Genomic DNA, 12,928 nt, shown 5'->3' with positions numbered 1-12,928 from the left:
TTTCTTCAGTTGAGTTTCAAGACCTTGACGCTGGTGTGGCTGGTGCTGATTTCTCCACCACTGAGACTTGCTCTTCGTCTGGAACCTTGAGAAGTTGCCTTCCATCCCTAACTCTGCTTTTCTGGTCTGTTAAAGACATGTATCTCTTCCAGAAGTAAGGTGACTTTTAAATGTAGGAACATTAAGTTGGCATTGAGCTTCCTGCCTGTCTCCACTGGTGATGTTCATCTATAATTCTAGGTTGCTACTCATTGTGATGCTTTTGCCAGGATCTGCCTGAAAGCAGAGGTAGCTAAGATCTTAAACCACAAAGTCTTGCTTGTGAGCCACAGTCTGATTTAAATATGGACTTGTTCATGGTGCTAAACTTCCAGTCTGGGAAAATGTGAAGTGGAGCACTCTCAAGCAAACAGCCACACATTGTCACCCTGATCGGAGTTCCTATTTTGCTTGAGAAGTCAGAATTTGCAATACATGTGAGTTATGCTCAGGTGTTGGGGGAGGAACCTAAGATATTGAAGACAGGTCCGCTTTGTGCCGCTGGGCAGGCTTCCACAGCCTGGCTGCCAGCTGGCTGCAAAACCCCTGCGGCAAGCAGAACTTGCCAGCATCCAGCAGGCAGGCTCTTCAGTCTCAAGAAGTGATTGTTCACTGTGCTAGCAGGATGCAAAGTTGTTTAAAGAAAAAAAAAAAAAAAAAAACCTTAGATTGGGCTCAGCAGTATGGCTCAATGTCCAAATCCTTACCTTACATGTGCCAGGATCCTATATGGGTGCCGGTTTGTGCCCCAGCTGCTCCACTTCATGTCAGCTCCCTGCTTGTGGCCTGGGAAAGCAATAGAGGATGGTCCAAAGTCTTGGACCCCGCACCTGCTTGGGAGACCTGGAAGAAACTCCTGGCTTTGGATCGGCTCAGTTCTAGCTGTTGCCACCTGAGGAGTAAACCAGCAGATGAAACATCTTTCTGTGTCTGGTGCTCTCTGTATATTTGCCTTTCTAATAAAAAAATAAATAAATAAATCTTTAAAAAAGAAGTTTTAAACTCCTGAATTAGTGTGGTTTTGGATTGTGTATTTTCACCTGCCTTGTCAAGGGATAGTTTCGAATAAGAGCATAAATAGGTGTTTTTAATTAATAGGCAATTTTGTAATTTGCTTTTAGGGGGATATTTCACGCATTGAAAAAGAGTACTATCTACTACAAGAGCAGTTTCAGGAGGCATACGAAAAGTATGAGCAGATAAAACTCAAGGGCTTGGAAGAGACCAAGGACCTGGAAGAAAAGCTGAAAAGGAACTTAGAAGAAAACAAGGTAATCCTTGCATCAGTAACCTTTCTCTAATTGCATGTTGTATTATTAGTAGAAGGTAACTGTGCTTGTGCCATTTGTATTTGATTTATTGATTTATGAGACAGTTCCATAGGCTCTGGGATTTCCCCCTCCGTTACTTCAATGCAGAGTCCTTCATCAACAGTCCTAAGTCCATCATTCAGCACTGTAAGTGCATCCCGACATTGCAGGCATGGAGGATGGCAGAGAGTCCAGCACCCTGTTGTCAAAACATATTTAACAGTTTCATGGTCACAGAAGGTGGTTAAGAACCTGCATTTACTTTTAACATATTGGTTACTCATTACTATGTCAATTAATTCCATAATGATGTAAATTTTTGCTGATGGTATGTTGGAGCTTTCAATTGACTGGGATGATACTCTGCTGGCTCTGTCTTCAGACCAGAGAGGGTATACCTAAGAAGCTGTTGAACTTGACTGGACAATAAGATGCTGGACTCTATGTTTGGTATAAGCTTGCAATGGGAGAATCTCAACTGAACTTGAACTGTGGTTATGCAACAAGGTAGAGGAATCCACCATGGTGGGAGGGTTTGGGGAGGGGTGGGGAGAATCCAAGTACCTATGAAACTGTGTCACATAATACAATGTAAATTAATGAATTAAAAATAATAAATAAATAAAAAAAACAGTTTCATTGGGAGTCCATGTTTGGGTTGGAAATAGAGCCGTGTATTGCATTGTGTTTTCACATTTGGATATGATAGTCTCTATTACACAGTTATGGTGTATCACTTAAAATAAAAAGCTGCAATACAAAATCGACAACAGAATGAGAGAAAATTTACAGCAGGAAGTTAAATAACATGCTATAGAATGACCTATGTGTAGCTAAAGAGATGAAAAAGAAAATAAAAAAGCTTCTTGAAGAAAACGATGCTACTGTATGATTTATGTGTCACATTAGAAGCTAACAAGAGAAAAAGAAAAAATAACTTTTGAAGAAATGACAATGAAAACATTAAAATCCATGAGCAACGAAAACAGTATTGAAAGGAACATTTATAAAATCAAGTACTTATAGTCAAAATGTTTCATAAATGATCTAATAATGCCTCTCAGTGATCCATTAAAAAAGAAAAAATGAACAGGAAAGAAGAAATGATAAAATTCATAGCCAAAATAAATGGAATTAAAACTAAAAAACTACTAGTTGCAACAAGAAAGAGCCATGTTTTAAAATGAGCAAAACCAAAAGACAGAGTAGCCTGTGGGAAAAACCAATTAAAATTAGAGAGTTAAAGAAATGACTCCCAACTGTCTGCTCTTTGCATATTTCATGACACTGTTGATACAGGCACCAGTGGAAAGTCTAATCTTGAACAGATTCATTGGGAGTCTACTTCTATTCCATAGTGGAGATGCGTTGATTTTCTTTGATTTCTGGTATTCTGGTCTCCGTTCATCCTTTGTTTGTGCGATGACATGTGTGTGTTTATTTACCTTGACTTTTTGTTGTGTTTTTTCTATGGAGATTGTCTTGTCTTAGAGTGAATATATGGTATTTGTCCTTTTGGGCTTGGCTCATTTTGCTTAATATAATGGTCTGCAATCGGGCCCATTTGGATGTACAAGGTAAAATTTGATTCTTTTTAATTGCTGAGTAGTGTTTCATAGAGTAAATGCACCGCGGTTTCTTTATCTAGTCCTCTTTCAATGGGCATCCAGGTTGCTTCCATGTGTTTGCAATTGGTTGATTGTGTTGCAGTGAATACAGGGTGCAGGTTGCTTTCTCGTGTGAATGTATCACATCATTTGGATATATTCCCAGGAGTGGCATTGCTGGGTCACGTGGTAGGTGAATTTTCAGTTGCCCAAGTATTCTGCATACCAACTTCCATAGGGCTGCAGTGCCACCAGCAGTGGAATAGGGTCCCTTATTCCCCACATCTCACCAGTAGGCCATTCTCAGTGGGGTTAAGTGGAACTTCATGTGGCTTTTATTGTAATTTCCCTTACTGCTAGGGAGCTTGAGTATTTTTTTCATTCTGTTAGCCATTTGGATTTGTTCTTTGAAAAGTCTGCTCATTTCCTTTGCCCATTTCTTAACTGATTTATTTGTTCTGTTGTAATTGTATTTCTGGAGTTCTTTGTCCTGGATATTAACTCCCTATCTGTTGTGTAGTGTACAAAGATTTTCTCCCACTGTTTGTTGTTTTTTTACTTGTTTTTTGTTTCCTTTGCTGTGTAGACACTTATTAGTTTGATGTAGTCCATTTGTTTATTTGGGTCTTGACTGCCTTTGCTTTTGATGATATTTCTAGGAAGTCTTTGCCTGTTCCTATATCTTGTAGAGTATTTCTACATTTTCTTCTAACAGTTTGATAGTTTCTCAGTTTATCCATTTAGATTTGATCTTTGTGCATCTGTATGGCCTTTTGTTCATTTTGAGGGAAGCATTGGTTTCCCCATTTATGTTGCTTATTGTTTTTCTCTTACCTTCCCCATGGCCTTCAGACATGTGGGCTTTTTCTTCACGCAAATTTTTTTTTAGAGATTTATTTATTTATTACAAAGTTAGATATACAGAGAGGAGAGACAGAGAGGAAGATCTTCCGTCCGATGATTCACTCACCAAGTCAGCCGCAGCGGGCTGGTGCGTGCCGATCCGAAGCCGGGAACCAGGAACCTCCTCCGGGTCTCCCACGCGGGTGTAGGGTCCCAATGCATTGGGCCGTCCTCAACTGCTTTCCCAGGCCACAAGCTGGATGGGAAGTGGAGCTGCCGGGATTAGAACCGGCGCCCATATGGGATCCCGGGGCGTTCAAGGCGAGGACTTTAGCTGCTAGGCCACGCCACCAGGCCCACAAATTTTATCTTTGAGTTGTGTTGTTTCTGAATTTGTGGGTAGGGAGTCTTCAGCCTCGGTCTCTGCAGGCAGTGCTATCCTGGCTGATTTCCCTAGATGCTCTGTCTTGCCCTGCCCGCAAATTGTGCAGTGGGGCAGGCCATCAATTTTGTGGCTTGTGTCTCTGCTAAGGCTTCTGTGGTTGTTAGCTTACCTTCTGTTCTGGACATACACGGTGCACCAAAGTCACCAGGCAGTTCCCACCGCTGAAGTATGTGTCTTGAATTCACTCTCCTTTGGCGTTTTGCTGTTGTTTTCTGCAGCGTCTGGGGCAGGAAGGTTACCATGGAGCAGGGACACACGGTGTACCCACTTGGGAAGAGTTCCTCTCCAACCAGCCCTGTCCTCCCAGGGAGCTGTGGAGGGACGGTCCGCACGCCTCTGCCAAAGCTGCTCAAAAGGTTCAACTTTCCAGTTACCAGGGTTGCTTGTTTTCTTATTAGTAGAAATTCCTTTGGTTGTGGTTACTTCTTTGTTAATCTTGAGACAGCTGTGTTTTTAAAAGGTGGTTAGTACACAGAGCAAGGTCATTCATTTTCACTGACTGAGCTGAAGGAGGGTGTACTGACTTTGTAATACTTTGTGCCTTTTGTTACCTAAACTTAGATCCAGGAGTCTTAGCCTCAGTGCATTGAGTATCCATCCAGAGGCATCACTTTTATGTTTTAAAAAGCAAATGAAAGCTTTGGACTTGCCAGATTAAACCTGTGTTTAAACTGCCCCTGGATGGGGGAGTGCTGTGGGCAGCAGTGAGGCGTGAACACCATGGGCAATCAAGGTGGTTCTCCAGGCAGGAGCTCCCAGCCACACCGGCTGCACACCCCGCGCAGGCGTGTGTGCTCGCCGAGGCCCTGGGGAAGCCATGGTAGCAGCAGCCTAGTCTTTCCATCTCTCTGTTCACAGAACGAAGCTTGACATGTGTTTTCTAAAATGTTTTTAGATCTCAAAGACAGAATTAGATTGGTTCCACCAAGATTTGGAAAGAGAAATTAAAAAATGGCAACAAGAGAAAAGAGAAATCCAAGAAAGACTAAAATCACTGAAGAAGAAAATCAAAAAGCTCTTACATGCCAGTGAGATGTAAGTGGCAATAGGTATTATTGTTTTCTCATGCTGTGGGTTTTCCATGATCATATTTTTTGTATTTGAATCCAAACTCCAGCAAGTCAAAAGTTCTAGTTTTCAGGTTTTTCTCTTACTCTGAGAAAAAAGCATGCACCAAGTAATTTTCTCCCCTAAAATTTTTCAGCATGTTTTAAAATGAACAAAGAACTTGTTTCTTTCTGGTTTGAACCGTACCCGCACTGTGTACACTACCTTTGCCTCTGTCTGCTCATTGCTAAAAGGAGGGGCCAAGTCTAGACCCAGGATGCCTTCCAGCACTAAGGTTCTGTGTGATTACTTTATGCTAATGAAATTAGCATCCTGAATTTTTACTAAATTTGATTCTGTATTGTAAATGGTTGGATGATGCATACAGTTCTAGGCATTGTTGTCAGGTGAGCCAAGTGTGGTGTTTTTGTTTATTGTTTTCTTTTAAATTTTACTTAATTTTTTGAGAGAGAGAGAGATGTTTCATCTACTGGTTCACTCCCCAAATGGTCATAACAGCTGGACTGGGCCAGGTCCAAACCAGGAGCCAGGAACTCCATCCAGGTCTCTTAAGTGGGTGGCAGAGGCCTCTTCCACTGTTTTCCCGAGCACTTCAGCAGGGAGCCGGATCAGAAAAGAGCCATGGGGCACCTATTTTGGTCCCAGCTGTTGCACTTACTCTATAGTTCTGTATTGATGACCTGGGAAAGCAGCAGAGGGTGACCCAGGGCCTTAGGCCCCTGCACCCATGTGGGAGATCTGGACGAAGCTCCTGGCTCCTGGCTCCTGGCTTCAGACCGGCCTACCTCTGGCTGTTGTGACCATTGGGGAGTGAACTAACAGATAGAAGATTTCTGTATTTCCCTTTTTCTATGTGACTCTAACATTTAAGAAAAATAAATAAATATTTAAAAAAGCAAAGTGGAGTAACCAGGATTCAGCTGGGATTTGCAATGATTCCTGAGTCTTCCCCCTGTCCCTATGATTCGTATCCACATGTCCCCTAGCCAGACTTGCATGGCGCCTAAAGACGCCCGAGGATGTGGAAGCCACTGGTGCCAGGCCTTAGCTCTCCTGGCATTACTTTAGTCATGTTCTGTTACTTAAAGCATGTGGCAGGCCTAGGGCTGGTTGAAGGGTGTGTGTAATGCAAGGTTGGGTTCTTTGGGGGCTGCTGTCTCACCTTCCAAGGCTGGCCCTGTTTTCCTCCATGGCCTGTGCCATTTCATGGATGACTGCTGGTGGTGTTTGGGCAGTGCTCCAGGGCTCTTTAGGAGAATGCAGAAACGGGAAATGCTGCTTTGGCGTTTTTCTTCTCTGTGTCATGTCATTGTGTTTATACACCAAGTAATTTAATTTGAACACTTCATGGAGACAGTGATGCCTATAAAAGCTCTTGATATTCGAGTATTTCCAGTCATAGTCATTTTTAATGGAAGTGATTATTTTAATATATTTTTACATGTTCAAACATACTGTCAAACTATACAAGACTAAATGAAGCCAGTAATAAGAATAATAGTCCTTTTTTGTGCTAGTATTACAGCCATTTGACAGTGGGCATTTGGCTTAGTGATCAAGATGCCACTTGGAAGAGGCCTGCATGGTGGCATAGCCAGTGAAGTCTGTCTATGGTGCTGACCTCCCATGGGGGAATCAGTTTGAGTCCTGGATGCTCCTGTTCCATCCAGTGTCCTGCTATTATACTTGGGGACACAGCAGATGGCTCAAGTTCTTGGACCCCTGCACCATTTTCCAGTGCTTGGAAAATAAATCTTTCTTCTTCTTCCTATCTTTCAACTAGTGCAAATGAATCTTTTTAAAAGATATGCCACTTGGGATCCTGTTACCTGCACGCCGTATCAGAGTACCTGAGTGTTCTAACTCTGCTCCTAGCAAGACAGCAGAGGAGTCTTGCCATACACTGTTCTTCGATATGTGGGTCCCTGGACTCATGTGGGAGATCTACGTGTGGCTGCTGGCTGTGGCCTGGGCCAGCCCAACTGCTACAGGCATTTGGGCAGTAGACCAGTGGATGGGAACTCTCTGTTCTTCATCCCGGATAAAGCAATAAAATTCTGATAAATAAATTTTTCATTTGAGAGTTTTTCCATTTCATGTTTCTTTGCTTTTTGTACTTACCAAACAAATACTTTAAAGTATTTTTGGGCCCGGCACAACAGCCTGTTGGTTAAATCCTCACCTTGCATGTGCTGGGATCTCATTTGGGTGCTGGATTGTATCCCAGCTGCTGCACTTTCCATACAGTTCCCTGCCTGTAGCCTGGGAAAGCAGTAGATGATGGGCCAAAGCCTTGGGATCCTGCACCCACATGGGAGACCTGGAAGAAGCTCCTGGCTCCTGCTTTTGTGTCATTCAGCCCAGGCCATTGTGGCCACTTGGGAAGTGAACCAGCAGACAGAACACCTCTCCTTTTCTCTGTAAATCTGCCTTTCCAATAAAAATAAATCTTTTTAAAAGTATTTTTATGTTTAGATTATTTAGATTTTTAAGTGAAATTTAAAATTTCTGGGTTTCGTGGGCAAATGCCAAGGGTATAAAGAATGAGTTCTTTGCTGTTGGCACCTTTTAGATCACACTCAGGAGCCAACTGGGTAGGCCTTAAAGAGCACACAATGGGATGTCACTGTGGAAAGGCAGCAGTTCCAGGAGAGTACATTCCAATTTTTGGTATATAAGAATGGAGGAAGCATTTTGCAAAGTAAGTGAAGTGACAGTTAAACTGGCTCTTGGGGAACTCAGGGGTTTTAATCAGTGGAGATGTTAAAAAAAAAAGTGTCAGCTTAGCAGTAAAGTTGAGGCAGAACTTGCATGGTGCAGAGCTTTGCTCAAGATGCTCACACACTTTTGTTTTCGGTTGTGTTTTAACTTTTTTTTAAGACTTTTTTATTTTTATTTGAAAGGCAGATTAACAGAGAGAGAACAGAGAGAAGGGGAGGTCTTCTACCCGCTGGTTCACTCCCCAGATGGCCTCAGCGGCCAGAGCTGGGCCATTCCAAAGCCATGAGCTTCATCTGGGATGGTGGCGCCCAAGGACTTGAGCCATCTTCTGCTACTTTCCCAGGTGTATTAGCAGGGAGCTGGATCAGAAATAGAGCAGCTAGGACTCACACTGACAACCGTATTGGCTGTTGGCATGCTGCAGGTGGAGGAGTAATGTGTTATGTCATGGCATCTGCCCCCTTTGACTTTTTAAGTTCTGCGGAGTAGAAGGCTGTTTCCAGTTTCATTGGGAATCCACACGTTCTCCTGAAAACTGCTGGTTATGCTGATAGGGACGCCTCAATACCTGTGCTGTCCACCTTGGAATCAAACTAGGCTAGAGAAAGTGATTTGCCAAGAAGCATGGAACTTGGAGTGATGAGGACCAGGTGCTGTGTCATTGAGGTATAAAGGAAATGACCTTAAATGCTTTGCTTATTTAGAAGATACAAGAAGTGAAGCAATATGTACAAATAAAATTCAGGAAATCGTTTGCACATAGATGGGATTTACTGCATAGGATTTTATGTTTCTTTGATGTGACAATTAATTACAAGTGTGGATTATGCTCTCGTAGGTCTACCCAGAAAAATGATGGAGCAAATGAGGAGTGTGACTCACGTGTGGATCAGTCTCCTGAAATCAGGCAAATGAAGCTTAGATTTATTTTTAATGCCTTCTCACACAAGCATGCCAGACTTCTGTGATATTTGTGCTTGCTTATTTCTTTGAAATAATTATTTTATTTGTTTAATTTTAATATTTAAATATTTTAAGAAGGATTCTACTTTGAGCTCCTGTTTCAGTGTAAAGAATACTGGATATATTGTGGGGTTTTTTTTTTTAGAGCTTGAAACTAAAAATGTGTTTAAAAAGTTCTTGTGTTGCTTGAATTGCTGACCTCAACTACAGGATGGCAGTTCACAGCTCTTGCTGCTCAACAACTGTAGGTTCATGAAATCATTTTTTTTTACATAAACCTTTACAAAGCAGCCTTTTAACCTCTCTTGGCTGGAATACTGCCTTTTCCCATCCTGAGTCCAGACTGTTCCATGGTGAGCGCCCACATGTCCTTCTCATCCAGGCTTGTCTGCTGTGCGCATCTCCAGGCTAGACCCCCGGTTCTTCTAGCCACCCTTTTATGACCATTTACTTTTGTTTCCACGTTTTAGCTGTTCCAAAAATCTCGCTCGGAACAGTTCTATAGAGTTCGCTTTCCTCTTTGGATCATTTCCTTGTAACCTGCTCTGAAGCAGGATTTCTGGCTCTACGTCTAAGGAATGCTTTGTGAGGCTTGCTGACACAGGCCAGATCGCTTAGACACCAGTGGGCTGTGCAGGGCTTGGCCTGTTCCTCAGCATTCCCTCCAAATCTGAGTTTCACGTCATCCACAAAGCACACAGTCTCTGCTGGGAGTGAATCAGGAGCCAGTTCTCTGGAAGAAGTTGGGCATGGTTTTAAAGCTGACCTGGCTGGAAGCCTTTGTAATCTCATAGGTTAAATTTTGTCTGAAGAAGTATTTTTTTTCCTTTAATATTTGCAGTAATACGTTTATGAACAAGAAAATGAAAATGGAAGAGTGTGTAAAGAAAGGGAAAGAGCATTACGAAGAGAGCCAGCAGAGAGCGGTGGCCGCAGAGGTATGAAGCGTTATGGTGCTGCTAAACGCATGCAGCCCACCTCCCTGACACAGTCACTCTCCCCAGCCTCTGGCTCTCTTGTATTTTACCCTCATGCTCGTGCAGTCACACAGAGGTACGCATACTGTACACCATGCTGGTAGCCTGATCTGCTTACATTAGGATATAGTAAGTTCCCACTCTGTACATGTCGAATGGCTTCGTCATGTTTGATCAGGTGACTACGGTGAGTGCCCAGCCATGACACACTTGACCCACTCGGGGAGAAGGTGCTTCTCTCTCCCCTGGTGTGTTTACTATTTGAGAAACTACAGAGCTGAAAGTTAAAATAATATATTAGGCTGTGTTTCCTTTGGCTCCTAAGACATGGTTGTCTGATTTTCTAGCTGGGAAAATATGTTAAGTGTTAATTTTATCTGTGATTATTCTGCGAAAAAATAAGACAAGGCTTATTATTTATGCAGCCTACAGGCATCAGACTTCAATTAAACATTGTTCAGCTGCTTCTAAGAGAGGGAAGGATAAAAAAAAAAGCTTGGAATGTCCGTGCTTGGTGGGCCCTGCACATGTATCTGGACTCCCTGCTTAGTCTGTGCTGACCCGTGGTGGGCTCACCTGGCGAGCTGTGTCAGGCCCTGGGACCTGGCTCAGAATGAGGCTGCTGGGCGTCCCTCGTGATGCCAGACAGGCAGACAGCTGGCCTGTGAAGAAGCCGAGGTTTGTAAGTGCAGCGGAGACTTATATGTCCTTGCTGAGAGCAATTTCTGTGAGGCTTACCAGATGAGAGGAACCAGTGTCGGGGTTATTTTGCCTGCCCGGGCCCCTGTCGCCATGGGCCAGACCCGGCCCTGTACTCGTGTCTGGCTTCAGCAGACGGCCCTCTGCAGTGTCCTGTCTGCTGGAACAACCACTGAGGTGCGAGACTTGTGTTGTCTTGTTGTGTCATACTTTCTAAGTGAAGCTGTAATGTAACTGAGCCTGTCCTCATCTCATTTATAGGGGAACTGGAAGGTGATTTTTTATATTTGAGCTGTGAAATATTTTAATGTTCTCTGATGTGCTGGCAGGTGTCTGTGCTTGAGAACTGGAAAGAGCGTGAGGTGTATAAGCTGCAGGCCGTGGGAGCCCGGGCTGAGGCCTACCTCAAGAACCTGGAGCAGAAGCGCAGGTAGCTGGGTCTCACTGGGACCCTTCCCGATGTCAGGGCCGTTTTATATCAAAAATGGTCAAAATTGCCTGTGTTTAATCTAAATGAAAATCTAATTTGGTAATATTTTTGATTAAATTCAGTATTTAAAAAATTGAAAATGATGTATTTTCCTCTTAAATATTAAACTGGAAAATTTGTATTGATAATTATAGTTCTACATAATTTTGAAAGGTGGACTAGTACTCCAGCATATAAAAATGTTGTAATTGATCAAATATTGTTATTGTGGGACAGAACTGATTGAAAAATTCTGGTGATATAAGTTTCACTGCAGTTTGAATTCCTACACTTCAGTCTTTTTTTTTTTAAGATTTATTTTTTATTACAGAGTCAGATATACAGAGAGGAGGAGAGACAGAGAGGAAGATCTTCCGTCCAATGATTCACTCCCCAAGTGAGCCGCAACGGCCGGTGTGTGTGAGCCAGGAACCTCTTCCGGGTCTCCCACACGGGTGCAGGGTCCCAATGCATTCGGCCGTCCTCGACTGCTTTTCCAGGCCACAAGCAGGGAGCTGGAAGGGAAGTGGAGCTGCCGGGACTAGAACCGGCGCCCATATGGGATCCCAGGGCATTCAAGGCGAGGACTTTAGCTGCTAGGCCACTGTGCCGGGCCCCCTACACTTCAGTCTTTATGCTCATTATTAGACATTCTCATACATTAAATTTCTAGAATGAGGATTACATACACAGGACCTTTTTTTTTTTAACCTTTTCTCCCCAGTTGAGTTTCACAATTACTGCTGCGTGGAGATGTCACTACTGAGGATTTGACAAACATTACATTTCTTCAACCCTCCATAATCTTTGCTTTTTTCTTAATAAGATTTTTCTGAAACTCTGAAAATACTCTTTGAGCCGATATTTAGCAGTCCTGTATAGGTTTTCACCCATGAGGTTACTTTGCAATTGGTCTTTTTATCATGTTTTCCTTTGTTCCTGGTAGTTTACTTTTATTTATTTTTTATTTATTTATATTTCTTTTGTTTTAGAATTTATTTAATTTTTAAAATGTTTGTTGAAGGGGCGGGGTAGGAATAAGAAAGAGAATTACTCTACAGATTGCCACAAAGACCAGGGTTGGTCCAAGCTGAAGCCGGGCAGAACTCCATCCTGGCATCTTACATGGGTGGCAGGGGCCCAAGTGCTTAGGCTGCCTTCGACCTCTGCTTTCCCAGATGCATTAGCTGGGAGCTGGGTTGAAATGGAATAGCAGGGACTTGAACTGGCACTCAGATGGAATGCAGATATTGCAAGAGGCAGCTTAGCCCTGCCACGCCACAGCGCTGGCCCTCTGGTGCTGGGCATTCCAGCAGAGGGCAGAGGACGGCAGAGAAAAGGTGTGAAAGGCATCTTGAAAGATGCAGAAGGCATCTTGTGCTTTGTCCCTAAATGCATGGTGCGAATTGACAGGATGGCGAAGTCATGTCGGCCTGCTTAATTAGATCACGAGTGTGTCTTGGTCCATTAGGCCCCATTCTCTGTTTTTACAAAAGGTGGGATTAGGAACAATGTGACCGTGCTAGGCCGCCTTTTTAAACATTTTTAAATGCAAAAGTAGGAGCCCATGTTATGGTCCACAAGCTCAGCTACCCTGTGTGAGTTGGCATCCCTGTCTAAGTACTACCCTGTGTGAGCTGGCATCCCTGTCTAAGTACTACCCTGTGTGAGCTGGCATTTCTAAGTACTCTTTTGAGTTCCGGCTGCTACACTTCCCAGCCAGCTCCCTGCTAACGGCCCAGAGAAGCACCAGAAGATGGCCAAGTACTTGAGTCACTGCACCTGTT

At 43.2% G+C, this 12,928-nt stretch overlaps 1 protein-coding gene across 3 annotated transcripts in view; it reads left to right on the top strand.

Annotated features, from left to right (window-relative positions):
- TTC3 (tetratricopeptide repeat domain 3) overlaps nt 1-12,928 on the top strand; it is a 112,927-nt gene that overhangs the window by 84,675 nt on the left and 15,324 nt on the right. For 2 of the 3 annotated variants that reach the window (XM_058661638.1, XM_058661639.1), the window contains exons 35-37: nt 1,161-1,310; nt 5,140-5,279; nt 8,872-9,570. In XM_058661638.1, the coding sequence (XP_058517621.1) occupies nt 1,161-1,310; nt 5,140-5,279; nt 8,872-9,001 (420 nt within the window). In that variant the 3' untranslated portion in view covers nt 9,002-9,570. Of the gene's footprint in view, nt 1-1,160; nt 1,311-5,139; nt 5,280-8,871; nt 9,571-9,837; nt 9,935-11,001; nt 11,103-12,928 lie in introns of those variants that run through there. The other variant, XM_058661640.1, reaches the window with a different exon arrangement.

Source organism: Ochotona princeps, chromosome 3, assembly GCF_030435755.1.
Source record: "Ochotona princeps isolate mOchPri1 chromosome 3, mOchPri1.hap1, whole genome shotgun sequence".
NCBI lineage: Eukaryota > Metazoa > Chordata > Mammalia > Lagomorpha > Ochotonidae > Ochotona > Ochotona princeps.
Note: the sequence above shows the minus strand (reverse complement) of the source record. Positions and strands in the feature narration are given on the sequence as shown.